Below are 27802 nucleotides of genomic sequence, written 5' to 3' on the forward strand. Positions count from 1 at the left end.
AAACTTTTGTGAAGATGCACATATTTAATTAAAAGTTATCATATAAATACATAATTTGTGCAAACATTTACATGAATTCATGTATATTATACTGAGCAAAAGTTTCAAAAAGTGAATGCATAAGTGTCAAACTCAAGATTTAAAAAATTGCAGGATTTGAAATTTAATGATAGAGTATATACAAGTACAGTCAGTTATTGATAATTCAACTTTTCTCTTTCCATTCTAAATTTCTACATCAAGAAACCATTATGAAATGATTTAGTTTTCTCACCTTCAAGTTGAAGAATGTATTACATTTGAAAGTAAATGCACTTTGCAGTAAAGAACTGTACTTTAATGGCCTTCTTATCATTAGGTCAAAATGTCAGTATTGGTTTAAAGGTTGAAAATCCTATGAATAATTTGTTTCTAATATTATGAAAATCAGTGGTTAAAGGAATGTCCTGTTGATTTTGAACTACTTGATTTCAGATGGAAGATTGACAACATTTTTCAATTTCACAGCCTTATTAATGAACTCTTACAGTAATTCCACATTAAAAATCCAAATCTACAGTTTAATAAGAACTTGAATCTAGTTTACACCTGTTGGAATACATAATAATAAGTGAATTATCTTTAAAAACTAGTCCATATCATAAAACATTTTTAGGAGGTACATAATAATTTTGATACTTTCATTCCAATTGCATATCAAGTTAATAAATATATTGTGAATCATGTTCACAGAATATAAATCAATTAAACTTTCGTGTATAAAAATGTGCCTGTGTTAATAACTTTTTGAACATAATGTATTTAAAAGTTGTTTTATTTAATATTAAAAAAAGGAATCTTAAATTTCCATATCTTAAAAGCCAATAAATACAACTACCACATGTAGAACAATACCAATACAATTTTTAAAAAATTGCTATAATCACAGAAAAGGTTTAATCACAGAAACAAATATGATGTGTGTTAGTTTCTGCTGTAAGAATGAGAAATTTAATTCACTTCAAGGGTGTCATTCTTAAAAAATAAATGATCAGTTGTTTTTATAAATTTATTTTATTTTTGTGCAAAGATTAAGATTAAAAGTAACTTAAAATTTCAACAAGTATTACAAGGCATGTGTGGGTGAATGTAATGTCATTATGAAAACTGACAAGGTAATAGTTAAAAAACTGAATCCAATTTTAAATTAGTAAGTTTGTGATACTGCTTCTCCTGAAACCAAATCATTTACACACATTCTGAATATGTTAAAGGATACATAAATAATTAAAAAACGCCAGTGCTACTCCTTACATTTTGCCTTTATAGTGGTAGTGTGTAAGGAAACTGACGTGTACAAAAACTATTACTTTTTATGGTTTTTAAGGATTCTAAACATAAATTCTGTACACCCATGTTTCATTACTGATATGTAAAGTATATACACTAAGTTATTTATAATCATGTTTGACTTAAACTCTTTAATGAATAATATATTTAAAACAATTGCAAGCTATATTTATGAAATACCTATGTCCCACTAATGTTACAGCTGTATGTTTAATTAGCATTCCCTCCAATTAGATGATGCAGTACCTGCTGTAATTTTTGACTGAATTTTCTATGCATCAGTAACCTTTTGATTTTTTATCCTTGACCTCTGATAGTTCATCATATTTAGAACTTTGTGTGTAGTACCTGTTGTATAAATTTTATCAATATTCATTTATCAGATTGAAATGACTTTGACATTTGACTCATAAAATTCAAATGCTTGCCAAGGCCAGAATTGTGCAAGTAGTTCACACACTATAAGTTGTGATCAAACTTCTATTCATCAAGTCTTGAAATATTAATCTTCAAAGATTAGGATAAATGTACAGAAAGTAAATCAATATGCCCCATTGCACAATACTTCACAACAAGAACATTAGAAGATACTCATGTGGAATAAAAGTAAAGATAGTTCAGTAACGGTATTCTAAAATGATATTATAATTAAATGTTTGGTTAATAGTTATGAAACTTCTAATATTACCTATTTATTAACACTAGTATTGTTTATTTGTTGAGTGCAAAGCTGCACATTGGGTTATATTCTATCCACCATGACTACCAAAGTTAAGTTCTTAGTGTTAGAAGTCTTGAAACTCACCTCTGAACTAATTAGGAACAAAAACCTAATAAACAGAAAACCTTGAACATAAATTTACTCAAAAGTAATTACATCACAGAAAGCACACATAAACAATGCTTTAAATGCAAGAAAAAATATTACAAGCTGACTTTCTTCCCAAGAATGTAGGTAAATACCTTTTCTTTTTTATTAGTGTTAGTTAACAAAATGAGTCTTATGAAATAAATAGAAAAAAATTTATTTTCAGAACAAACCTTGAAGGACAGTTCTAACTCCACTTGATTTTGTATATTGGACAAATATCTGACCATATTCAAGACTTAATGTTTCATCTAATACACCAAACATAACTCTCCCTTTGTCTCTCGGAATCTCTATGCGGGATTTTTTAATCAGATCCACTTCCAGAATTAAAAATAGTAAAAAAGAAAACAAATTAATATGTTACCATCTACAAATAACATGATCTAACTCTATGTAAAATGATATTTTTTAACCTATTCAACTGCAGTTTATAAGAATATTGCAATCCTCATCTACACGTCACTAGATCAGAAAAATATATATGATCTACAGTTGAATTTACAAGATTATCAGCTCCTGACTTACACTATTTTAGTTTTGAAGGATTTTATTTAAATAACATTTTTACAGTATGTTATTAATTTATATCCCTGAGATTAACAAGAATATTAGAAATTATGTACAGAGCTTAAAACAATGTTGTAGACTTCATGCTTTAAATTTATGATTATTCATGATAACGAGAAATCCATTTGAAATATGTTAACAATAGAGATAACTGATATGGGTATAAAAAACTTTTATTTGAAACTCACAAAACAAATAACAATGTATTGACCTCTTTAGGCCATCATCAGAGTGAGAAAGAGATTTGAAAGAATGACCATTATTGATCATGTGCCATGAAGATGTCTGTAATGATAGGTGTAAGATTATAGTGGGAGATGTAAATATTTAACCTATTATATGATACTTAACATTAAGGAATAATTAGTGCAGATACAAAACTGTTCCATTGTGTTGGTTTAATGTGGGTTTAAGTTCTTGAATAAAAAGAGCTTTTTTTAATTTTTCATATTTTTACTTTGATTTCTTTACTTAATGTATTAGTGATTTCTATGGTTATGCTATAGTTATTTAAGATATACTGTTCAGAAAAAAGTAGGGTGATTTCTTGTGATGGTTAAATCTGGTTTCCATTTTTTAGGTTATTTCTCCTATACAGAAATCATGGTAATTGTTCCATTGTATTTTGTATATGATGTTGGTATTGTAATTTTCTGAGTAGTTTCTATGTAGTATAGATTTCAATTTTTATTTGGTTTTTGAAATAATTTAATGCTTACTGGAATTTTATATTTGGGTATATGTTTTTCCAATTTTAGTTATTTTGTCACTGATATCTGGAATGTACTACGCATCAGTGTAGTATTTTGTTGCTAGTTGTTTCATTGTCTTTTGGATTGTGTTGTTGGTTAAAGTTCCTGGGAATAATTATTTGGACAGTTTTGCAGGATATTGGTCCATGTTGATAAAGTCCTATTTTAGTCGAATGACTTCTTTAAAATTGTCTTGTGAGCAAAGTGTTGTTACAATATTTATTAGGTTTCCTAGTATGTTGACGTTTTGTTTTATTTCTTGTTGAGTTTTAGAAAATGTACAATCCAGTATGAGTAATTTTTGGTGGATTTTTGTTTAAAACTGTGTACTTGTTCTTGTGATATTAAGGTTTAAAAATGCTAGTTGTTGATCTTTTTCATGTTCACTGGAGAACTTGATATGAGTGTATAGAGTTAATGTGCTTGAAAAGGCTATGTTCATTTTCTATAGATGTGAATCTGTTTGCAAATGTATCATTTACATATCTGTCTCTGTATAGTGGTGGTGTAAGACTGAACTGATGACCTGAGGTTCAATATGTATCATAAAAATGCTGTCTAAAATACTTCACAACAACTTGTCTATACTTAAACCATTTACTTGCATGTAGTTTTGGTTGTTGAATATAGTTAGTTTTAGAGGCAGAAAATTCTGAAAGGGTTGCTAGTTGGTTGTTAGAAATGTGTATGAATGGACTAGAGTCTTTGATGTAGTTTTAATCTATGTTACAGGCTTCTGTGGCAAGAAATTTAGTGAAGAGAGAGAGCTAGCCATTAAGGCTTTGTGGTTTAGTTGGTCTAGTATAGTTTTAAAGTTGAAGGCATCTTTAAAAAAGGAACCTGCTGATGTTACATATGTGGAAAATGCCCATGCTATATATTTGCCATGGTTATAATTAAATTATTCATGTTGATATTATGGATATCAGAGGATAATTGGATTTATGTGGTTTTGGAAATGTGGAATAAAAAAAAACATATTTTGCTCTAACTCTGTGTGATTTACAAAACAATTTTAGATACTCATGTGAAGGCTACAAGTATCGCTTTTAATATAAAAGTTTGTGGTTTATAAACATTTCAGCAACCCATGCAGAGATTACAAGTATGACTGATATAAATGAAGGTAACTTGCAAATATCTTGGTTACCCAATGAAGATTACAAGTAAGAAAGTGATCTAAATGTCTGTTTAACAAAGACCTCAGTTACCAATGTAAAAAATATAAGAATATTTTGTTCTAAATGTGTGTATTTTATAACAAATATCAGTTACTGATGTGAAGTTTACAATAATAACTTTCTTCTCAATGTCCATAGTTTAAAAACATCTTAATTATTCATATATAGATGACAAATTTAATATACATATAATTTAAGGACAACAAAAGTACCTGTTAAACCATCTAAGTCAGCTAATTCATTAGACTGAACTCTAAGATACAAGTTAAATTCTCAAAGCCAACCCTTCATTTAAATATTAAGTCTTCCTTTAAATTCCTTTAAATTAGCTATATCAACTATACCTGAAGACAACCCATTTCAGAGGTTAACCATACTGACCGAAAAATAAAAACTATTTTTGATACCAATGATCCTTACCCTGCCAAAATCGGTCATGTAGTATCATTGCCTATCTAGGAATGACCTGGACTGTTCATCAACAGGTCATCAGAACCTTACAATACCATACAGTGTTTCCTTTTATAACAACATTTATGTTATGGTTGAGTCACAAGTTCTGACAATGTCTGTAAATATTGTAGTAAAATTTGCAAAATTCTTGTTATGTTTTATTACATGGCAACTCCAAAACCAAAATAATTGTTTACAACAATTTCACTGAGGTGACAGTTTCAAATGAAGTACCTGCTTTTATGAAAAAAGTCCTAATTCAAGTGTAAACAATGTTATCTTTATGTAACCCTTAAAATTAGCTAATTTACAAAAATTTTGTGGTGTGTTCCTTTAAAAAGTACAAGGTGAAAAAAGAATTACCAGCCAATAATTTATACAACTGTAAAATGTAAAATACTCAATACTTTGTACATATTCAATCAGTGCCTTTGAGGAGCCAACCCACATATTATGTATGTAGTTAGGGAGAAAAAATTAAATAAAAAATAAATAAATTTATTACATACCATAGAATACACTGGGAGTGGGCTTCTTATCTTGGCTTGTTTGTTTTAGAGCAATGCCACATTGGACTATCTTATATGACACTGCACTTAAATGTGAATGCAGTTCATAAACTTAATACTGTCCCACCAAGAGAACCTTTCCATGAGTCTCTCTTGCAGTGATCCTTTAAATTCTGCTACAGAACTAAACACAAATAACACTTCCTCCAAAACATCACATTTCACAAATAGCAATATTCAGTTTTCTTATGCTTCTGTTGTTCATTCTTGTTTATCCACAAACTCTTCCACTCTTAATAACATCTATATTAATGAGCCCAAACTTCTTTCTGACTTTTATGAATTCTCTAGAAAATTAAGTCTTTGCAAATTTTTTTTCACAAGCATACTAATGAAGCAAATATATCATTAGCAAAACCTGCTAGTGATGTTTTGGAACACCCGATATCAACAATGTGTATTATTGGTCATGGATATACCATGCAGATTTAAGAAATAGGAAGCATACCTGGACAGGCAAATGCTTACTACTGAGCAGGATTTTAAACCTAAATGGGACATGCCATGGGAAGGATAAAAATATATAAAGAAAAGATAACTTACTAATTCACAGCCACACAAAAATTTAAAGGATGATGACAGGAAGAAGACTCTACCCTGATAATAAAGAAACATATGAGTTGTGATCCACATGTCTGATTGAAGAATTTCTTTCAATGGATTACAGAGGTAATGCCAGTGAAATGGTAATGTGTCTGATCTGATATGACAACATCTGGAAAATACTTTGTGGGGGGGTGGAGACAGGGAAGAATATGCAAATTGAATCAGTTGACAAACCCAACATTTAAGGATAGAATTACAAAAGCATTGTGCATAGGAACTTAGCAGTGAATCAAAATGCAGGAATGTAAACCACAGAAGTAGGCTGTGTGAGCAATGTAACAACAAAAAGCACATAAAAAGCACATAAGGGACATTGAAGTCTATTCAAATCAAACCAGGAATAAAGGTGAAAAATGGATATAAGTGAAATCAGCAAGAATTAAGAATGTTCCTCACAAGCCAGTAAAGTTTTGGGTAAGAAAGATCGATAGTGCTAAAGTAGAACATATGTGCATTGGCACAAAGTATGTGAAACTTTGATGTTAAATATATCAGACTGGTGACACCAACAGGCTAAAAGGAGTAGGAAATAAAAATATGAAGAAGAAGTGTATAGCAGTGAAGAACAATATTGACATTCCAATCCAGAAAAACTACATGATGAGGAGGCCTACAAATCTTGAAGGAATGCAGTAAAGATGGTAAGAAAGGAAAACATCAAATGGTCCTGGAAAATATAAAAGGTGTTGGATAATGGTGCTTCTAACCAGCAATGGAAGAGACAGAAGCCTCATGATTAAACAATCAAATGAGGAAATCCCTAAGATGATGAACAAGGGGCAAGATGGAGAAAAACCCTAACTCAAACAACCAACAGCAGAAGATGTTCTATTTACTTTGATGAACCTTAAGAGGGAAAGGGTGAACAGTCTGTGCTACAAAGGAAGCAACATGCCCAAACAATCCATATCTTCTTGCAAGGTGTAAAGGGTGAGATAAAAGACCAGTGACTGAGGTTGAATAGTTAAGGATGAAGTGAGAGGATGAGTTAAGTAGGATTAATTTAGAGCTGAATGAGACAAGGACACCGAGGTTGCACTGGTATGGATAAGTGAAATTATTCTGGGAAGGAGATGGATGATAGGGTAAACATAAAAGTACCAGTTGATCTAGTCCTGATGGAAAGTATCCACAGACAGGGCTTGAGAATAAGGAACCAAAGAATAAAGATAATTTGGTGTTGAGGAAAGTGTCAAAAGCATTCTGTTGACTTCATAGCCATCTGAAAATATGAAAAAACACTGTTCAGAAAATCTGGTTGGGTCTTAAAAGATGATCTGCTACAAGGCTGAAAACACTGGAACATGACACACAAGGAGACTTACCTGCAGCATACGGGCCCAATAACAAATGTAGATTCAGTCACAAAAAAAAACAGGAATGGGAGCTCCCTTAGTGACACAGAATACAATGGGGGAGTTTTCTGATTGGATCATGATGTGTTGGTTCTGTATCAGAGGAACAAAATGATACAAAGCATGTTGTACTACCAGAAATGCAAAGATGTTGATGTGGTAAGACTTTTCAATTTGAGACTGTTGTCTGGAAGCCTCCTGCCTCCAACCTTGGAAAGAAGCAACAGATGAAGTGGAAGAAGTGGTACTTCTGTTGTTGTGTTGCCCTTGTTCAATCACCAGTAAGAGACGGAGGAAGAGTTAAGTCGGGGTCAAAGGATCCCGAGCAATACTCCACTAGTTCTGAAAAGTCCATTGAAGGGAAAAAAAGTTGTGCTTATCCTAAAGCAATAAAGGCTTTCATAAGTGTCCAGCTCCCCTAAAGCAATAGAATCTTGCATGAAGAATTGAAATTTCCATTGAATTTCCAGTGGAGAAGGTTGAGCTTGAATGAGATGGATGTTTAAAAATATGCCCAAGTCGATAAGGTACTGGTTAGGCAAAAGGAAAGACTTCTTCAACTTGAGAATCCAACCAACACAAGCTGATTCTAATATCAGTTCTGAATGGGCTAAAAGAAATTAGTTGTACATGTATTGGTATAAATGCAACCCACAAGCACGAATAAATGAAGTAAAGTCTGTGAACACCCAGAAAGGTACATACAGTGCTGAAGCAAACCCAAAATGCATAGTGTGAAACTGATATGCAACTCCATTGTGGATAAAACTAAGATAGCATCTAGAATGATGAGAAATAGGAATACAGAGACAAGTATTTGAAACATTTACCTTGGTCATTCACAGTCCTGGAAAAAAAGCTAACTGCAGTATGAGAAATAACTCCATAGTAAAGTAGGGAAGATCCAGAAATTTGTTGAAAAATGGCAGATTCATCATAGGGCACCAGTCCTCAGTTTACTTGGGAATGACAAAACACCTGGAGAAGGCTGGATGATAGGCTCAACAGCTCTCTGTGATAAAAGAGTTTACACAGCCTCAGATAGATGCTGCCTGGTAGCAGGATCCTGAGGTAAGGGGAAGGAAGTCAGAGACAAAGAAAATGAATGAAAAGTCCTTCTAACAAAACTGATAACAAAGAACCTGACACCTAAACACATGACAAAATGTCAAATCCCCAGTAGTAGGAATTAGTACAGGATGGGAGGATGTAGGATGAGAAAGTTATGAGAGAGGTCATGGAATCAGAGTGAGACAAATGAGATACCAATGATGAAAAGATATATTTTAGGAATATCTTCTGAAAGAAAAAGGAAGCATTTATAAGTCATGAATAAAAGTGGAAGGTTGACAAGAAAGTATTCCTTCCAAAGATGATCCCAATAGCAAATAAACCACATTTGAAAGAACAGGGCAAGAAGGACAATTGCAACAATGCAGAGACAATGAGGGAAAGGGCATCTCCCATAATCCCTCAGCAGATTGGTTGAGTGCCCCAGAAAAGGGGTTTCTGGTGGACAAGTTCTATAAGAGAGCTGTAAGGGTGAAATGAAGACCAGAAAACTGGGTGTGGGAAAAATGGATAGAATTTTCAGGATCAGCCTCCCACACTGGCAAAAGTGACTCCAAATCTGGGAGCTGAGAAAGAGTTGATCAGCCTGATGATAAGCTAGAACATAATGATCAGACACTTGTGAAAGACAAGGTATGCTAATACTAGCCCTCAACTGAGAAATGTAATTCTCAGCAATGAACCCTGATGTCAGGGGAAGGAGGGAAACAAGGTGGAGCATCATGTAAAAAGGAGCAAGATCACATGAAATTGGCAAAACTGATAAGATAGAACACACCTGGGAAAACATATCCAAAAAGGCTAAGTTATACTTGGCACATTCTGCAGGAGTACCTTGGGAAGGCATAGCATAATTGAGAGAGAAAAGGTGCTGTCAAAATCCTCCTTGTCATAAACAGGTTTAAATGATTCATGAGAATCCTGAATATCTTCATAAAATGAAGAATGACTCATATAATAATCAATCTCCCAACTATGACAGTAAGAAAATCCTCAGCCAAGACCCCTCAGCCTGAATCCTGAGTAATGGCACTCAAAACAATGGGAAGAATATCTGAAATTTCAGTATTCATCATAAACTGTGAAGAATTTGAAAATGAGAAGGAAAAAAATTTATAAACAAATGTAAGTTACTGTGGAAAACTATTACAGAAAACTAACTGTAGCAATAATACTTCAAATGAATCACCACTTCACAAATAAAAATTGAATGACTATGTAATAAAGATCACAACTGAAAAACACTTGCACTAGACAACTGCCTAATGAGAAGTGATAGTTTAGGAGACTTGGACAGTGGGAGTCAAAAGCATCAGGATGGTCAGTTGCACTCCTACTGGTGGAGGGTTGATGCATGTTAAGTTATGTATGAGATGCAGTGAATCACGTTCATTGGGAAATGTGCGGGAGTTTAAGGATTGTCTGGAATTAATATGACCTCATTAATAGCTGAATTCTTATCTCAATGAATGTGACATATAAAAAATCACTCTTCTTTCTTATTAGTAATTCATCCTGATTAAACAGCTCATAACCCTGTATTTCAAAAAATTCCTCTCATCACAGTTGTCTAGTTAAGTTTATTAAGAAGGTTTAATTTATTTCCACTGCATCAAAATATTTTGTTCTGACCAATTCTCTAACATCATTCATTTTACTTCTTAAACATCTAACACTACAATAACAACTAGTTAACACTTCTTTTGTACTTTTTCATATACTATACTTTTCTCTACATTTTTCTTCATTATTCTGGTTCTCACCTTTGTTTAGATCTAGTTTAAAACTGTCTTTACAATAGCCCATGTAAATAAGCCAGCCCCTACACTATTCAAATACAAACTATCCCTTCCAAAAACCTCCATCTTTCCACTGACCTAATCCAAATAACCAAACTGCTCATGTTTTTATGTTAACCTAAGCCAAGCATTCAGCCCCAGTGACTTACCTTATAATTTCACTCCCACAATTATGTCTTGGCAGTATCTCTGACAGCATTAAGTTATTATGGACCTTTCCTTTGAATATCTTTACTAATGCTTTGTACTTAACAATTAGCTCCCCTGACTTACACTTCCTTACATCATTATCTCCCATAGGAACTACACAGACTTCATCATAGAATTCTTTACTATATCCCTTGCAATGTCAGTAAGATTCTCTACCCATGCTCCTGGATAGCACAATCTAATTACTTTCTCCCTATTTACCCCACATACTAACCTATCCATGTGCCATATCACAGAACCACCTATAGGAACAACCTCTTTATTTTTTCATTCCCATCTCTATCTGTCCATTTTGTTATCCTTAAATACACAAACATTTTCACAGATATCTATGATTCTTGAGTTAAAAAAAACAACAACATTGTTGATGCAGTAAATGTTATACCATAATTTTTCTGTCTGTTATTGAATAATGAATAAACTGGATACCTACTTGTCGTACGTCTGAATATGGCTTGAACCATTGATCTAAAAAATGGGTCTTTCAGAAAGCTAAAACCCACACTTCCCAATTCTTTAAATGGAAAACTCTGCTTTGAGTTATTTTTCAACAATTCTTGTGCTGACCTTTCATCATACAGACTGCGAGTTAATTTAAGAAGCATCTGCTGTTGTAGTGTTTCAAAAGCTTTTCGTGGTACTCCTAGCTGTTCCAGAATGGTAATCACTTGGTGATTGAGAAACACTGGTTCTATTAAATAAAAGAACACAACCTGTATTAATATCTATTTCTAAATATGAATTTTTTTTATAAATTTATTTCACTTCAGAAAATACATTTTGTTGTGAATTTAAAAAAGAATGTTTGGAAAAAATTATGTTAAAAATATTTAGAATTAAAATTGAACAAAATAACTGTTATTGTTTTTTGAAGACTGATTTATCAAGATACTTTGAATATTTACTTGTTACAAAGTCTTGCCGATTTATATCAAAACTAATACAGTTTCTACAAAGAGTTGTACACTAAGAAAGTGTAAACACTTTTAAACAAAGAAAAAGGAGTATGCTGGTCTATTCACTCTAAAATTTTATATAATTTTCATATAATTAGAAACCTCAATTTCTGCAGGCATCTTCATCATTTATGAAGCTCATAAAGAAGAACATGTTTTGGAATTGCATCATTTTTAAACTTGATCCAAGTCTTTGGGATAAATCAAGATAGAAAAGTAATTTTACACATAAAATGCTTTATAAAAGTTTTAAAAAACAAATTTTGTTTAATAATGATAAATTTCCTACAAACAAAACATATCACCTAAAGTGAAATGTAACAGGAAAGTGATTAAAACAAACTACTGTTTCCAAATTTTTACACAGTTCATTTGGTGAGTATCCACAAATATTTTCCACCGATACAAATTTCTATGATCTAAAATCCTGTTAGATATTGAGTTTCTGTCTTGCTGCTATATATGATTTTTATAATATACATGATAAATAACTTTAATAATTATATTCCAAATTTAGTTTTCAGGTATACTAATATTCAATGGGTTGTTATAAATATCTCCAACATAACAGGTTCTAGAAATGCTGTGCAGGGTAATATTTCATAAACAGTCAGCAAATAAAATATAAATATACAAGTAATAAAATAAACAAAACAGTTATTCACCAAATGTACTGGTTACCCCTCACCAGCTTCTATGTGTCTGAAATCAGCTAGTGGGGTTGGAGCATTTTTTTAAGACTTTCAAAATGTCTGTACAGAACAAGGACCTAAGAAAAGAACAATCATGCCCTAACAGAACAAGAAAAGAGCAAAGAATAATACAATACAGATATCCATTTAGGGGTGGGATAGAGATCATACCATCAAAAAGTTGGCTACAATCTAAAACCCAGCTAATGGATAAACAACCATGTAGGGGTAGGAAAGAGGATTATACTACCAGAATGTCAACTACATTTCAAAACCCAGCCATTTGGTGGGAGTTCTAAAGAGGACCATACTATCTTCCCCTCAAGTTCAACAGAATAGTGAAAATTATGAACCCCCACAACCTGTGAATGTGACAAACTGATCACAGGCCATCAGTCCACAGTTTTCTTGGGTACTAAAAATAGCCTGGAATAAAATCCTGGAGAAGGGTGAGCAACAGGTTCTATGGCATTTTGGGAGAGAAGAATTTGTATCACCTTGAATATACATTGAGTGGTGGTAGGATCCATAGGCAATGGAAAGGATAGAGGTAACTGAGATAACCAAAAAAGGGGAAAGGAAATGGGTGATAAGTCCCTAAATAATACCCAAATAACACACAGCTATGAAAGAAAAAGTCAGCAAAGGGGAACAAAATTAGTGAAGTGAACCCCCACTGGGTAGCCACTGGTACTGTTGGTGATGTGTCCATTTGCATCAAACAATAAGACAAAAGAAGGAACCTCTGGATGTAGTAACAAGTAAAGGCTGGCAGAAAATGGGATGGGAAACAGTAACAGCAGGTTGTATAAGCTCTGAATGAGACTAACAAACCACCAAAAGAGAAAGTGACATCTTGTTTTTTCTCACTGTTTCCACTTGGGATTCCAATGTCTCAGAAATATTATCCAAAACATTCCACTAAAGAAAAGGGATCATATGTAGGTACTGGATATAAGTTGGAGGTAAATAAACATTGAACAAAACAGTGTCTTCCTCACAGAAACCATGTGTGTATGGAAATAGCCTAAAAAGACAAATGTGCTAATGTGGAGGTAATCAGGGAGATGCTATCCCTAAAAAAAAATTTCATAATCTCATTGAATCACCTCAGAATAGCAGTGAATGGTAGACAAGTAACATAAAAGAGTTGATAGTGGACAAAGACAGATAAACTAGGTGTGGGATAATCCTACAGAATAATCAGGATATGGCACAAGCAATTCCATGTATTGAGAATCAAGAAATGAGCAGTTAGTTTAATGGTAGGCCAAAGCAAACTGATCTGAAGTACATGGAAGATGTGGCATATTAACACTATAAAACATCTGAGAAACAAAACCCTCTGCATGAAACCTAATATCCAAATAAGGGGGAACAAAACTACTGAGAAAAGAAGGTATTATGTAACAAAGACAGAAAAGGATTATATGAAATTGAGGAAATGAATGAAACAGAACATATCTGAGAGATCATGTCTAAAAATGCCATATTAGGCCCAGCTAGTTCTGCAGTTAAAGCAGAGAAAGACATGGCAAAATCAAGTGGAGGAGGAATCTGCCAAAATCCTCATTGACCCGAACATATTCAGCATGTTCAAGAGGAACAGAGACACTATCTGGAGAAGCAGGTTGACTCACATTACAATCAATCTCATGGCAGATCAGAACCAATAAGTCCATATGTATGTAACTCCTACCTGTATCCTGTGTATGAGTGTGCTATTAGAAAGTATGACCTTCAAAATAGTATTTTGGAATTATTGTGTAACAATAAATAAATACCACCATTTGATGAAAAACAACTGAAATCTGTGAAAACAAGTTTTAGCAAATTTGTTAACTGTTGAAAAAAACTAAAAAATCCACTTTTATGTTATTGTAAAACAAATCTACTAAGCTGAACAAAAAGCATGAATGAAAGAGCACAACAATAAAGCAACTTGGTTGGTTGGTTTGGTGTTTTATGGCACAAAGCAACTAGGCTCTTTGTAAAAAGCTAAAATTAGTAAAATTTATAAAAAGAAATTAAAGTAAAACAAAACAAAGTTTAATTTTTGAATTAAAAAACATAAATAGCATTAAGTCCAACTTTTACAGCAGTAAAAGAAAAACTACAGTAATACAAGTTGTAAAGGACTTTCTGTAGCACAATTGTAATTATTATAACTCGCCAAGAAAACTATCAGGTAAGTTTAAAAACTACCGTCAGTCACCTGAAGTTGACCTTTCCAGTCCTGGTTTTGAGTTATTTAACATCATAGCCATTTTCACAAAGTAAATTAATAAAAGTTTTAAAAGACTTGTAGCAAAAGTTTAATTATAACTTGCCAGGATGACTAACAGAGAGTTCAAATGGGTAGTTCAAATAGCAGAGTTAGTCACATAAAGTTGGCCTTACCAGTCCTGGTTCCGAGTTATTTGATGTTATGGCCATTTTCTAATTTCAAATCAAAATAGAACTTAGAAGTATTTTGATTCTTAAAAATGGAATCACATTAACAAAAATCTAATGTATAAATTAAAAAACTTAATGGCCTTTAAAAACTAAAAACATTTCTGAGGTGGACAGTGTCACCATCGTCAATGACACTGTCTAACGTTACGGATAAACCTTGGGACAGAACATGTTTAAAATGGTACCGTCGTTGAGAGTCATAATGATAACAAGAAAATAAAATGTGTCTTATTGTGACCTGAGTGTTATATAGACAACACATTGGTGCATCAGTACTAGATAAAAGGAAATGATGAGTTAAAAAACTGTGACCAATGTATAGTCTAGTTAGAACTACTACTTCTTTCTGATCCTTACAGAAGCAAGATGGCCAAAGTCCAATTGACGGTTTAATTTGGAAAAGTTTGTTTTCATGTTGCTCACTCCAAGTTGACTACCAACTGGCATGGACCATAATCCACATATGGAACAGGCACAGCTCCTTCTTGCAAATACCAACATGGCCTGGCATCCAGAAAAACTGGATACAAGTAGATGTAGAAGTAGAAATGGGCCAGTCAGTTTTGAATATCGGCGAGGACAGGGTGTGAACTGACATGAAGCAATTCCAGGGCCAGTAAAGAACTTAGCGAGTCAGTATAAATAGTGCAGTTTGAGTACTGCATAGCTTCTATGTGATCCAGGGCAAGAGAAATGGTGTACAGTTCAGCAGTGAACACAGAAGCTGTAGAGGGGTTTCTGCGTGCAACCATCGAACCACAACAAACCATGGCAGAGCCCACACAGTCACCTGATTTCGAACCAACTGTATGAATAGGAAAGAAAGGATGGTTCAAACAATGTTCAGCAAATAGCAAACAGTATTTTCAATCAGGAGTGTCTGCTTTTCTCAGCTGACTTAATGATAGATCACAATTGGGGACTGTAAGAAGCAGTGGATACAGCACTATTATCCAAGGATAGACCCAATTTATCCAACTGCATTTGGATATGAAGGACAAAAAGAGCAATGGCAGATCACCTGTTCTGAAAAAGTATGGCCCGATGAGGAAGGAAAACACAACCCTAGGTGGGGTGCTTTGGTAACAAACCGAAGTTTCAAAGCATATAGTAAAGACAGTTGCAAATGGCAGGAGTGCAAAGAAGGTTTATGAGACTCTGTGTTTAAGCTCTAAACTGAGGAAGTGCAAAAGCCCCAGTGCAGAGCCAAAGTCCTTGATGATGAATGGTGCCAGCATCTTTAAGGCTGAGGTCCTGGCAGAGCCACAGACCAGTGATCCATAGTTGAGTTTCAATTGAATAAGAGCACAATATATCTTTAGCATGGAACATTGATCCACTCCCCAAGTGGTGGAAGAAAGGCACGGAGGATGTTCAGTGCTTTTGTACGTTTGACCCGTAGCTGCTTGATGTGTGGCATAAAGGTCAACTTATAGTCCAAAATAAGCCCTAAGAACTTTGTCTCAGGAACCACAAGCAGCTGAACTCCGTACAGGACAAGATTTGAAAGGTCAGTGGGCAATATAATTCTGTGCCCCCTTTCAATCTTGCTCTCTGATAGCCAGGAAGTAGCTGATACCCAGGAAATCGCCAATACTCTAGGTGTAAAATTTGCTGGATATCTAGCACTTCTGCTCCTTCCTCCACCTTCTTAGCCATAAACACTCGGGCAGAGCAATCACCTCTTTCCTTTTGAGCTGATTGTCTCTATGATTATAATTGTCCCTTTACACTGGTGGAACTGAAACTGGTCCTTCATTTGTCTGACAGTACATCGGTCGGACCTGATAATGTACACTATGAAATGCTGCACCATCTATCTCCTACTTGTCTTGCTATTCTTCTGACTGTTTTTAACCAGATCTGGCAGAAGAATGTTTTACTTGATGCCTGGCACCAGGTTATTGTCCTACATTTCTCTAAGCCTAGGAAGGATCCCAAGATTCCTTCAAACTACTGTCCAGTTGCTTTGACAAGCTGTCTCTGTAAAACCTTAAGAGAGTATGGTTAATGCTCATCTTGTTTGGTTCCTTGAATCAAACAATGTCCTCTTGCCCACCCAGTGTGGGTTGCGACGACAGTGCTCCACTATGGACCACCTGATTCAACTTAAAACGTCAATCAGAGAAGCCCTTCTCAAACGACAACATCTTGTATCAATATTCTTTGACACTGAGAAGGCTTATAATACAACATGGAGGTATGACATTTTGCGACACCTCCATATATGTGGGTTACATGGCTATTTGCCCATTTTATTAAAAATTTTTTTAAAGAATAGGCGATTTTAAATTTGTGTGGGTTTGAAACTTTCCTGTTCTTTTCTACAGGAACTTGGAGTCTCTCAGGGCTGTATTTTGAGTGTAACACTTTTCAGTATAAAGATTAATGCCATCACTGAACAACTCCCTCTTACTGTTGCAAACGGGCTCTAGTTCAACGACTTTGACATCTAATGTCAGTCTGTCGACCTCCATGGATCCTGCTCTGGGTCAATTGGGCAGATTTTTGCAGTTGGAAGAAGATTCCAACAACTGAAAACATGAACGAATGATCATTTTGCATATTAGGGTAGTAGAAGAAGATGTACCCGAGGAAATGCCCATACCAAGAATCCAAGGAAGTGGATTTTGAGTTTGCTTGGATGTATGTTAGGGACAGAGATGGGTGTTGAAGTTAATTCATCAGCTTTTTTAACCGTGGAGGTCAAAAGATATTTCATTTGGTTTGAGAACAAATCTTTTGAAGGCACAGAGAGATTCATCTGTGCTCCCACTGTAGTAGTGGAATGAAGTGCAGCAACATACGTCCAAGATGAAGTGGTGGACAGCAACTTTCAAGCCTCAGGATAAGTAATGTTATAAATCGTTTTCAAATGCTGCACCTCTTTTTCTTCCAACCATTTAGGGCAAGAAGGAAAGTATGACAGTTGAGAGCAATTGCAACTGATGCAATGAGGATCCGTTTCACACTCATAGGCATGGTGGTCCTTGCCATCACAACAAGCACACATCAAGGAACAACAACATGATGTCTTTGTGTGACCGAACCACTGATGCTGGAAACATCAGAAAGGGTTTGGAATATGTGGCCGTGCCCTGCAATTAAGATAACCTGTCTTGATGGCAGCAGGTAGATGTAGTGATGTAAATATCAAAATGAGGACAATGGTCGGCATCATAATTCCATCTTTTTGAGTGGAGATATGCCTCACTGCAGAAACTCCTTGGTTGGAGAAACCAGCAAGAATCTCTAACTTGGGGATGTTATTCAAATCCTTCTCAACAATAATTCCTCATGATGAATTCAAAGTAGCATGAGGTGTAACCTCAATAGGCATATCCCCAATTACCTTTGAATGCAAGAGGAGTTCATTGAGTTGAAATGTAAACACCCAACACTGTGGACCAGCCGATTGACCCGAGGCTGCCGGTTTACAGGAATTCAAGGCCAAAGTGGTGTGTTAGGGTTGGACCCCTCAATCATCAGAATCCTCTCCTCCTCTTCATGGGTCACCACACAAGGCAAGCATGTGGGTGGATGTTTAAACCCCAGAGAAGGTAAACTGAAAGAACAGAACCTTTCCTGAGAGGTCCCTTCACCACGTACAGGAATCCACACTGAGGAGACTGCCAAATGAGAAGTTATAATTTGGTAGAAATGAAAATGTATAAACATCCAATACAGTCCATGTAAAAATTAAGTACATTACATATGTTCAAAAAGAAATAAAATTAGTCAGTATACTTTCATTTTCAAATTACAATCTTATTGTAAATATACTTTTCTTTCTTCTTATTATTATTATAATAGAAATGCAATGTATTTATTCTATAGTTTTATACTCTTACTTACTTTTTCTTACATAACATTTCCAAAAAGAGAAAACATGAAAATATGTTTTTTTTTAAATGTTTACTGGCATATAGAGGACTTTTTTTGGGACACAGCAGAAAACAGATTCTCTGAAAGAAATTATAATCTCCAGGAAACAACAGATGAAAAAGAAAAGTTGACGGCATTCTGTGTGATTTAAAATAAAATATTTTTTTCAAGAAAGAAACTTTGAATTTTGGAAAAGCTTGAAAACTGAAAAATTAAGCAAGTTATGGAAAAATGCAATTCAAGAAGATCCCCTTATTAATATCTTTCAAAATTCACAAAAACATTAATTATTTCACATCAAGTAAAATAAATGAAAACAAGAATAAAAGCAGAAAAGTCAAAGATTGATACTGATGCTCTGGAAGTTAGAATGGAAAATGAAAAGATGAAGTTCATTAAAACTGACTAAAAAACTCGGAATTTATTCAGTATAAGAATATAGGAAAAAGAAATTTTTGAAGCAATAAAAGAATAATGAAATAATTTATGTAGAATGGAACAGAGAAAATGTGATGAAAAATGGAAATGTGGTTTATAGAACAATTAAAAAAAAGAGAGAGAAAATCCAGAGAGAGGAAGTAAAACTAAAAGTAAAGTTATTATGAATAGAGGTAAAGACTGTCAAAACAGTAATAATAAAAAGGGAAAAAATACACACCAAAAGAAAATGTAGAATAAATGACAGATACAATAACAAAATTATATGAAATCCTAAAAGTGTGGATATAGGAGATAAATATGTTTGAAGTTATCATAAAATACAAGGACAAAGAAATGAAAGATTCAGACAAAGAAATTTCAATGAAATGGGAGATATAAGACATGAAGGAAGAAGAAAAAAATTACAAAAGATATGAATTTTAGAAAATATGACAGAGTTAAAAAAAACCTTCAGACAAACAGTGTCACAATTTTTTAAAATTGTTAACTTAACAGAAACTAATTTGTGAGAAAATGAAATATGATGATTAGAGAAAGGATTAACATTTACTCCCACAAATATACCTAATAAGATGCAACTAGCAAAAAATATGTATGAATTCAATAGGAAATTTAGACTTAAAGAATATTTGTATAAAGCTTCAAATAAAGACAAACCTTAGTAAAAAGTAAATTAGATATTAATCATGTTCAATGAATAAACCCAGGAATACAGTTAATTTGTCAATAAGTTGAAGTATATTCTATTAATGGAAAAAGGGAAAGATGATTTAACTTTAAAAGAGCAGAAGTCCCTCAAGAAACTTAAATTATTGATATTTCAAAAGTGGATAAAGATAAAATATGGGTAATAATGACCATACAATTTCATAATCAAGTGCTTTCTGAAAATTTAAATGATTCAAAGGTTTACCCAAAAAATGGAAAATTTAAAGACACTGAAAAGCATAACCTTAATAATAGAAAATTGTTAATAAATTTAAGATGATATTAACAAAAATGAAAAAGAAAATAAAAGATTCTAAGTAACTTAGAAATTGGGTATTTTTATGTACTTTCAAAAATCCATGAAATTAATGAATTATTGTTTGTTTCTGAGTTTTGCACAAAACTACACAGGGCTATCAACACTAATAATCCATAATTTAGCAGTAAAATGATTAGAGGGAAGACAGCTGGTTATCACCACCCATTATCAACTCTTGGGATACCTTTTGACCAATGAATAGTGGCATTGACCATCACATTATAATACTCTAACAGTTAAAAGAGTGAGCATATTTTGTGGAATGGGAATATGAACCTGCAACCCTCAGATTGTTAAACAAATGCCCTAACAACCTGGCCATGTTGTTATCAAAACAACTCATCATACTGATGAATTATTGTTGGAAAAAAAAGTTGGCTTTTTCATATTTGGAAACTTCCCAATATTCCTGAAAGTATGATTGAAGGAGGTAATAAAAGTATTACTGTATATTTAAGTGACCTTTTAGACATTGTTAAAAACTTTTTATCTCATACCCCTAGTCTTATTGTGCATGATATGAATTTGTTAAAAACTGTCAAAAAAATTAGAAGAAAATCAGTTTTGTTTCTTTAAATGTAATAGCTCTTTATCCCAGTACCAAAAATGATGATAGACTTAAGGCTCTGTAAAGTTTACTAGATAAATACAAAGAATTAATTCAACTCAGGTTTAACAAAGGTTTTATCTTGAAAGGTTAAGATATAGTTTTAAAAAATTGTTTTTTTTTTAACTTATGAGAAACAGGGCAGAATTTTCACCAAATATCTAGTACAGCAATGGGCACAAAGGTCATCTAATCTGTGGTGGTATCATTATGGGATTTTTTAATTTAAAATATTTAATATACCACTTAAATATTTTAAAGATAATTTTTAGCTTATGTAAAAACAGTTTGGAAAACATTTTTTGATGACTGTTTTATTATGTGGAAAGATACTCAAGGTATTAACAAGAAAATTAAGTTTACCTTTGAAAAAGAATAAAAGCTTTTTAGATGTGTTAGTAAGTGTTTCATCAGGAAAGAAAACTGTAACAGATAATTTTTATAAGCCCACAAATTTTCATCAATATTTAAATTTGTTCAGTAATCATCCCAAATATACACTGAAATTGTAAATCTGGCAAATAAATTATATCATTAAAATATTATTAGAACTATAAACAAAATTTGTTCAGCGTCACTATCCAGAGAAAGTTATATTAGGAGGTTTTGAAATTGCTAAGAGCTTTTCTGATAAAAAAACACTGAAACAGAAAGATTAGTGAACCTGAGGAGTATATTTCACCTTTTGTTGTGACTCGTGTCCACATATACATACTGATATTTCATTTGTTAATACACAAAATAAAGAGTAGATTAAAAAACTGAAGGACATATTCAAAAGTAATAAAATTATTTTATCAAGGCAACCTGAAAAGTTGTATAGATTATTGAATAGACCTAAAGAAAAAAAATCAGATTAGATTCTTCTAGATTCTAGATTTCACTAGATTCTTCTAGTGAAGGTATCTTCAACTGTGGCAGAAAGAACTGTACTGTATGCAACTTAGGTGATATGAAATCTACCAAAAAACACCAAAGAACATAGAATAACAATGAAGTTTTATTAATAACAAATTTGATTGCAATCCTAAGAACATAATATATTTTTAAAATGTGTAAATTGTGATGAATTATATATTGGTGAAACAGATAATTTACACTACATGCCAGTAAACATTTTAATGAATGTATTTTGGGAAAGAACTTTGAAAGAACTATATTTTCATGTTTTCTTATTTTAGACATGTAATATAATATGAAAGACTTTTTTTTTATATAAATGTTATAAATTTGTTCATGCCACTTTAAACAGACAATAATGACAGAGCAGAGGCAACTGGTTGTGGAAAGTCAGCAGAAATTGTGAAACCACAAAAACAGTTACTAAGACTTACAGAAAAGAAAAAGTAAGTAAAAGTATGAAATTATATTGTAAATAAATTGCATTTCAATAATAATAATAATAAGAAAATGTATTATTGGAAGAAAATTTAAATTTGAAAAAGAAAGCATACTGACTAATTTTATTCATTTCTAAACTCATGTGACATACATTATTATTATATGTTTAGAGATTTGGAAAAAACATGTATTTAAGTTAGATTATGTATGTTTAATTGAAAACCAGTATATATATGTATATTTCTTGTTGTAGTTATGAAACTGGTGGAAGAAATTAATACAATAAGGAAAACAAAAAGAGCCTGAGAGTTCAGTGTTTTCTTATTCATATCTGCAGGTGAATCTTGTTGATGTGTTGGTGTTATATACACACACAAGCATGCATATGAGAAAGTACGATTACTTTACACTTCTATAATAACCATTCAAACTGCCAATTATGTTTTGAATTTTAAATAATGTGAGAGTTATTTCTCAAATTTTAATAATAAATAGCTACAAAACATGTATTAGTTTGTTTGCCTAATTACATATAACTCATAAATTTGCATTAAGACATACTTACACACCAAACTCTTTCTTGAAAAATATGTATGCATGTTTATGATATTGAGACTACTCTGATTCTTAAAATTCATGGTGTGACAAAATGTTTAGCTTATTTTCAAGTTAAAAATCATCAAAATATAAGCATGAAAGCAAAATTATTAATTAATGTTCAGCTAGTTTAGACAAGTGTTTTACATACAAGGACTGAATTCATACTAATAAGAAAACCAGTGAAGTATACTGTAATACTCAGATAACTACAACTTACTTGAATAACTCCAGTTTAGAATTTCCAAAGATGTGCTTGACAATTCAAACTTCTTCATGGAAGGTCTGATATACATAAGTTCACCCGATAATTTATCATCTACAGCAAGCATCCCTTTACAACCTCCATATCGGATCTGCATTGCTGATGGACTCTCATCTTTTAGATTTAGAGCTTTGTATACCTTGAAAAATTAGTTACTGATAAATAATCTAGAAAAATACCACACACAAAAATTATTACTTTCAATACAAAGGGTAGTCTACTTTGTTCATTTTAAACTATTTTATGGAAAAAAAAAAAAAAAAATTACGGACTTTAGTGAAGTGAGCTATTAAAACCTTTCCAAGGAGAAGAGAGAGATAAGACTCCATTTAACATGCATTAGACCAACCCAGTATTATAGGAGGAAAATGTTAACTACAGGAAATATGGAATGCTTCAAGCACAAGATATAAATATATTGTACAAAAGAAAATAAGATATGTTGCAAAAGTACTTGTTCTTAATATGCAACTATAAATTGATTACATCAGTCGACTGAGACTTTGAGAAGTTGGATTACGTGATGATGTTTATCCATTTTACAGTTTACATGTTATGTTTGTATGGACTACAGGGCCTCCAAAATGCATATAAATATATGTATGTATAGTTTTTGTGTATCCTTATATTTGACATTAGCTCTCCTCCACCATGAACTGTCTCCAAATCAGAAATGCAGGGTAAAATGAATAGTGAATGACTCTGATATTAAATACATAATACTATGTTGAATGGCACTCTTTTAAGAGGTCATGACATGCACTTTCACCAACACTTGTGCATATAAAGTCAAGCAGTTTTAGATAACAGGATGTTTGTGGTACTAAATATATTAATTAAATATGGCTTAAATGTGCAGAGGTGAGATTACAAGTCAAAAAGAGAAATTAACAGGCCTATGATTTTGTTTATGCTGAATTACAAAGACAATAGTACACTAGTTTAAGAACTCAGAAAAAAATTTACTTGTGGAATAAATTGCCATAACAGTTACTGAGCTCAGCATTCTACAAGAGCTTAAAAGGGAAATCAGTGATCCCTTAAAAAGTAAAGTGTGAGTTTAAGTTATTATTTTCACAAAAGGGCAAGGGCAATCTAGAAGGAATGAATTGTCCCTTGTTTTCCACAGCTTATGTTAAATGTGGGAAAAAAAGCTTTGTTTGCAATTAATAATACACTTAATTGCCAGTTTGTTCACTCAAGTAAAATAATGACATGTTCCAATTAATTTCAACACAATTTTATCCTTCAGCTTTAAATCATTATGTGATGATGCCATTCCCACCTTCATTTATCTTGTTACAAAAGACGATTTTCATATCAGTGAAAATTTTGATAAAAATTACAATTAGCTTATGTTACTTTTTGTGTTTTTGATATTCTTGTGTTTATGTGGATATCTAGGTAACTCACAAAAATACAATTTAAGTATGCAAAGTTTGGAATAACATGTAAAACTACAACTAATCCTGCAAAAATTACAAAATAAAAAGATACCTTTTCTGCTAAGTTTGGCGAAATTTTTCCCACACCATCAGAAAATATATATGGTTTTTTAGAATGTGGATGCTTTCCACCAGTAATATCATTCACTTCTACAACACAGTCCTCAAAAACTTGCAGGGACCCTCTGGCTTGAGAAAACAGTTGCCCCATGCGTACCATGTACTTTGAAATAGTTCTTATGTTACTCAAATTGCCCAGTGATGCTCGGATTTCTTTTGCACTTTTCCCTTTATTATCTTTTGCATATAACCAAAGACCATGATCACGCAACTGACTGGAAGAACAGCCCAAAACCTCATATATCCGGTCTGCAATTTTTAGACCTTTCTCTAGTGGTTTATAAACAATCTTTTTAAGACAATCTAGAGATTCTCCTATTGTAAAAGTCAATTTTCTATTATTGTCTTCACGAACTGACAATCGTAAAGCATACTCAGCATCACATTTAGTTTTGAATATAACACTTTTCATGTAAGATTGTGGTGGTAGAAGAATTAATCTTGTAGGAGTAAGAATAACTCGTCGAATAAACACTAAACGATCATTCTTCAGACTGAAATCATTTTCATACACTGGGAAAAGTGTTTTTAGAGCATTTTCAAACAAAACAATGTTTCCATTATCCATTGCTTGAGATATCTCAAAGAGTGATTTTTCCAGTGCCCTGTGATTTTTGTTAGCGTATGGTTTCAAACAACTGCTATTAACATGTTGATCCTGAACATTAAAACTGTTTGAAAAAACTGCCTTTAAAGCATATTTCAATCCAAAATCCTCACAAGAAAGTTGAGGTAAAAAAACAAGATGTTTTTCACAGGTTTTGGTTTTCATGTGTGTGAAGAAAACAGGTATTGTTTTACATCTATTAAACAGACAGCTTGTTACTTCCCAGTGTTCCTTATCATTCAGCTTCATAAGCAGTACTGAAGATTTTCCCAACACAGACTTAGTGCACTGATTTTGTCCTTCTCCAAACTCAACAACCCTATCTTTAGGGGTTTTTGTGTCAATCTTATCTACTGGTATGTACTCATCTTTTCTTTTACAGCATACAGCAAAGGGGGAGAGGCAAGATACATATACAGTTTTGTATAACTCTCAAATTTTGAAATCAAAATCCTTTGAATGGAGGCATACGTTACAACTAACCAATGAAATCTATGGGTTCTACCATCTCTTTGACTATTTGCGGTGTTTTTAGCAACACAAAAATAAATTTGCAAAATTTCTTTGTCATGTTCAAAATAACCTTGTACTTGGGTTATTTTAGATGAGTGTTTTTCATTTTGAGAACAATTGTAATGCTCAACAAAAGTGTTCAGACCTACTATTGATCCAAATGAAAAATATTCTATTGTCTTCCATTTATGGGCTGGAACAAATTTCTCTGTGAAAACATTAAGATTTCTATGAAACATCCAAAACTGGGTTGACAAAGAAGAACTGCACAGCTTACAAAGCAGAGATTCCACACAATTTACTTGTGATTTGTGTAGTCTCAATTCACATTCTAATTCTAAAAGGCATTCTTCATATAATTCATTAAATGATTTTCTTCTAGTGGATTTCTGAACTAATGCTTTGTCAATGTATAAGATGGACTTCTCAAGTTCCTTCACAGGAAACTTATCTTTGTCACCAGGGAGCCAAAGTAGTCTTACACAAAGAGAAAACTGTTGTGAAACAATTCCTAAATTGTCCATCTTCTAAGCTGTTTACATATAGAAATATTTATGTTATAATTTCAATCATGCACACATAATTCTTTATCATTTAGAACATTATATTGATTAAAAAAGCAAGTTTCCTATTTTAGTAAAAACATTGTTAATGAAAGCTTTTAGGTCTATCTCTTTCATTCAAGGTTTAAGTTAATGATTTGGAAATTATTTCTATATCTACAATAGTCTGTTATACAAACAATGTAAGCATTTCTACTAACCTACTGAAATACTTAGCCAAATATAATTACAAAGTATATTTCTCTTTCTTACAAAGACTGCTATATTTGATAACTTGTAGATTCTACTCCTTAGCATACTTAAGTACATTTCAAATAACTTACTGCTTGCTCATAGCTATTTTTGTTATGTCTTAGATTTAAAAGTTTATTTGTATATATACATAAATATAACCAAGAGATGGCCCTTGGGTTAAATCACATTAAACATTAGTACCACCCCATGTCTTTTGGTTGATAATGACATGTACAACTTTCAACTATTAGGGCATTAAAGCCATAATACTAAAAGTAACGAGTGCATTTTATTCAACAAGTAAAATAGCGCCCATATCTTATTTTAAACTGTTGTCTTCCAATTTACATTGCCTAGAAAACGCATGAAAAGGGCAATACATTAAAGCATTAGCAGTAATTAGTTATTAAGCATTAATTACTATAACATAATTCTAGGAACAGAATGTACAAAAACAGACTTACGACTTCCTTCTCTTACAAGAATTATATGTAACATTCTCTGCGTTGAACATAAGTTAACAATAAAAAGAAATAGTGCAGTTCAGTTTTGGTTCTCTTTTGATGTTAATGGTTTAATATGTTGTATTATTTATGCAAGGTTACACACTGATTTATCTGCACAATTGTCAATATCGGGGAATCGAGCCCCAGATTTTAACGTTGTAGGTGAATAAAGTTACAGCTGACCCACTCGAGGACTATTTTGTATGCTCGAATAAAAGCGCAGATCTGTATCTCAGAACGGCTGAGAGTTCCACGTTGGTCAAAGAGCAAGCAAGATGTTCTGATATCTCTACCACCATGCTGTTCAAGACGCAAAGATCAACTACGTCAGTAATACCGCTGGTAATTGTCGACAGTCTACCGTCACACCTTGGCCCGCCATGGCCAAGCGCGTAAGGCGCGCGACTCGTAATCCGAGGGTCGCGGGTTCGCGCCCGCGTCGCACCAAACATGCTTGCCCTTCCAGCCGTGTGGGCGTTATAATGTCACGTTCAATCCAAATTTTCGTTGGGAAAAGAGTAGCCCAAGAATTGGCGGTGGGTGGTGATGACTAGCTGCCTTCCCTCTAGTCTTACACTGCTAAATTAGGGACGGCTAGCACAGATAGCCCTCGAGTAGCTTTGTGCGAAATTCCAAAACAAACAAACCGTCACACCTCACGCCGCTACAAGTCGCCATATTCATTGCCCAAGCCAAGCCAGAGGCAACAATCGAACCTTCCAGGACCCGGGGCGGAATTCTCATCCAGTCCGCTACGCCCACTGATCAAGTTTATCTATGTCA

At 33.1% G+C, this 27802-nt stretch overlaps 1 protein-coding gene across 1 annotated transcript in view; it reads right to left on the minus strand.

Moving 5' to 3' along the window:
* Window positions 1–27507, minus strand: part of LOC143232092 (uncharacterized) — a 50740-nt gene extending 23233 nt beyond the window's left edge. Inside the window, exons 1-5 of the mRNA XM_076467161.1 lie at window positions 26978–27507; window positions 24529–26248; window positions 22987–23170; window positions 11197–11454; window positions 2371–2517 (exon numbers count right to left, since the gene is read on the minus strand). Of these exons, the coding sequence (XP_076323276.1) occupies window positions 2371–2517; window positions 11197–11454; window positions 22987–23170; window positions 24529–25452 (1513 nt within the window). The 5' untranslated portion in view covers window positions 25453–26248; window positions 26978–27507. The remainder of the gene's footprint in view (window positions 1–2370; window positions 2518–11196; window positions 11455–22986; window positions 23171–24528; window positions 26249–26977) is intronic.
* Window positions 27508–27802: the final 295 nt, after the last annotated feature.

This window comes from Tachypleus tridentatus, chromosome 11 (assembly GCF_004210375.1).
Source record: "Tachypleus tridentatus isolate NWPU-2018 chromosome 11, ASM421037v1, whole genome shotgun sequence".
Lineage (NCBI taxonomy): Eukaryota > Metazoa > Arthropoda > Merostomata > Xiphosura > Limulidae > Tachypleus > Tachypleus tridentatus.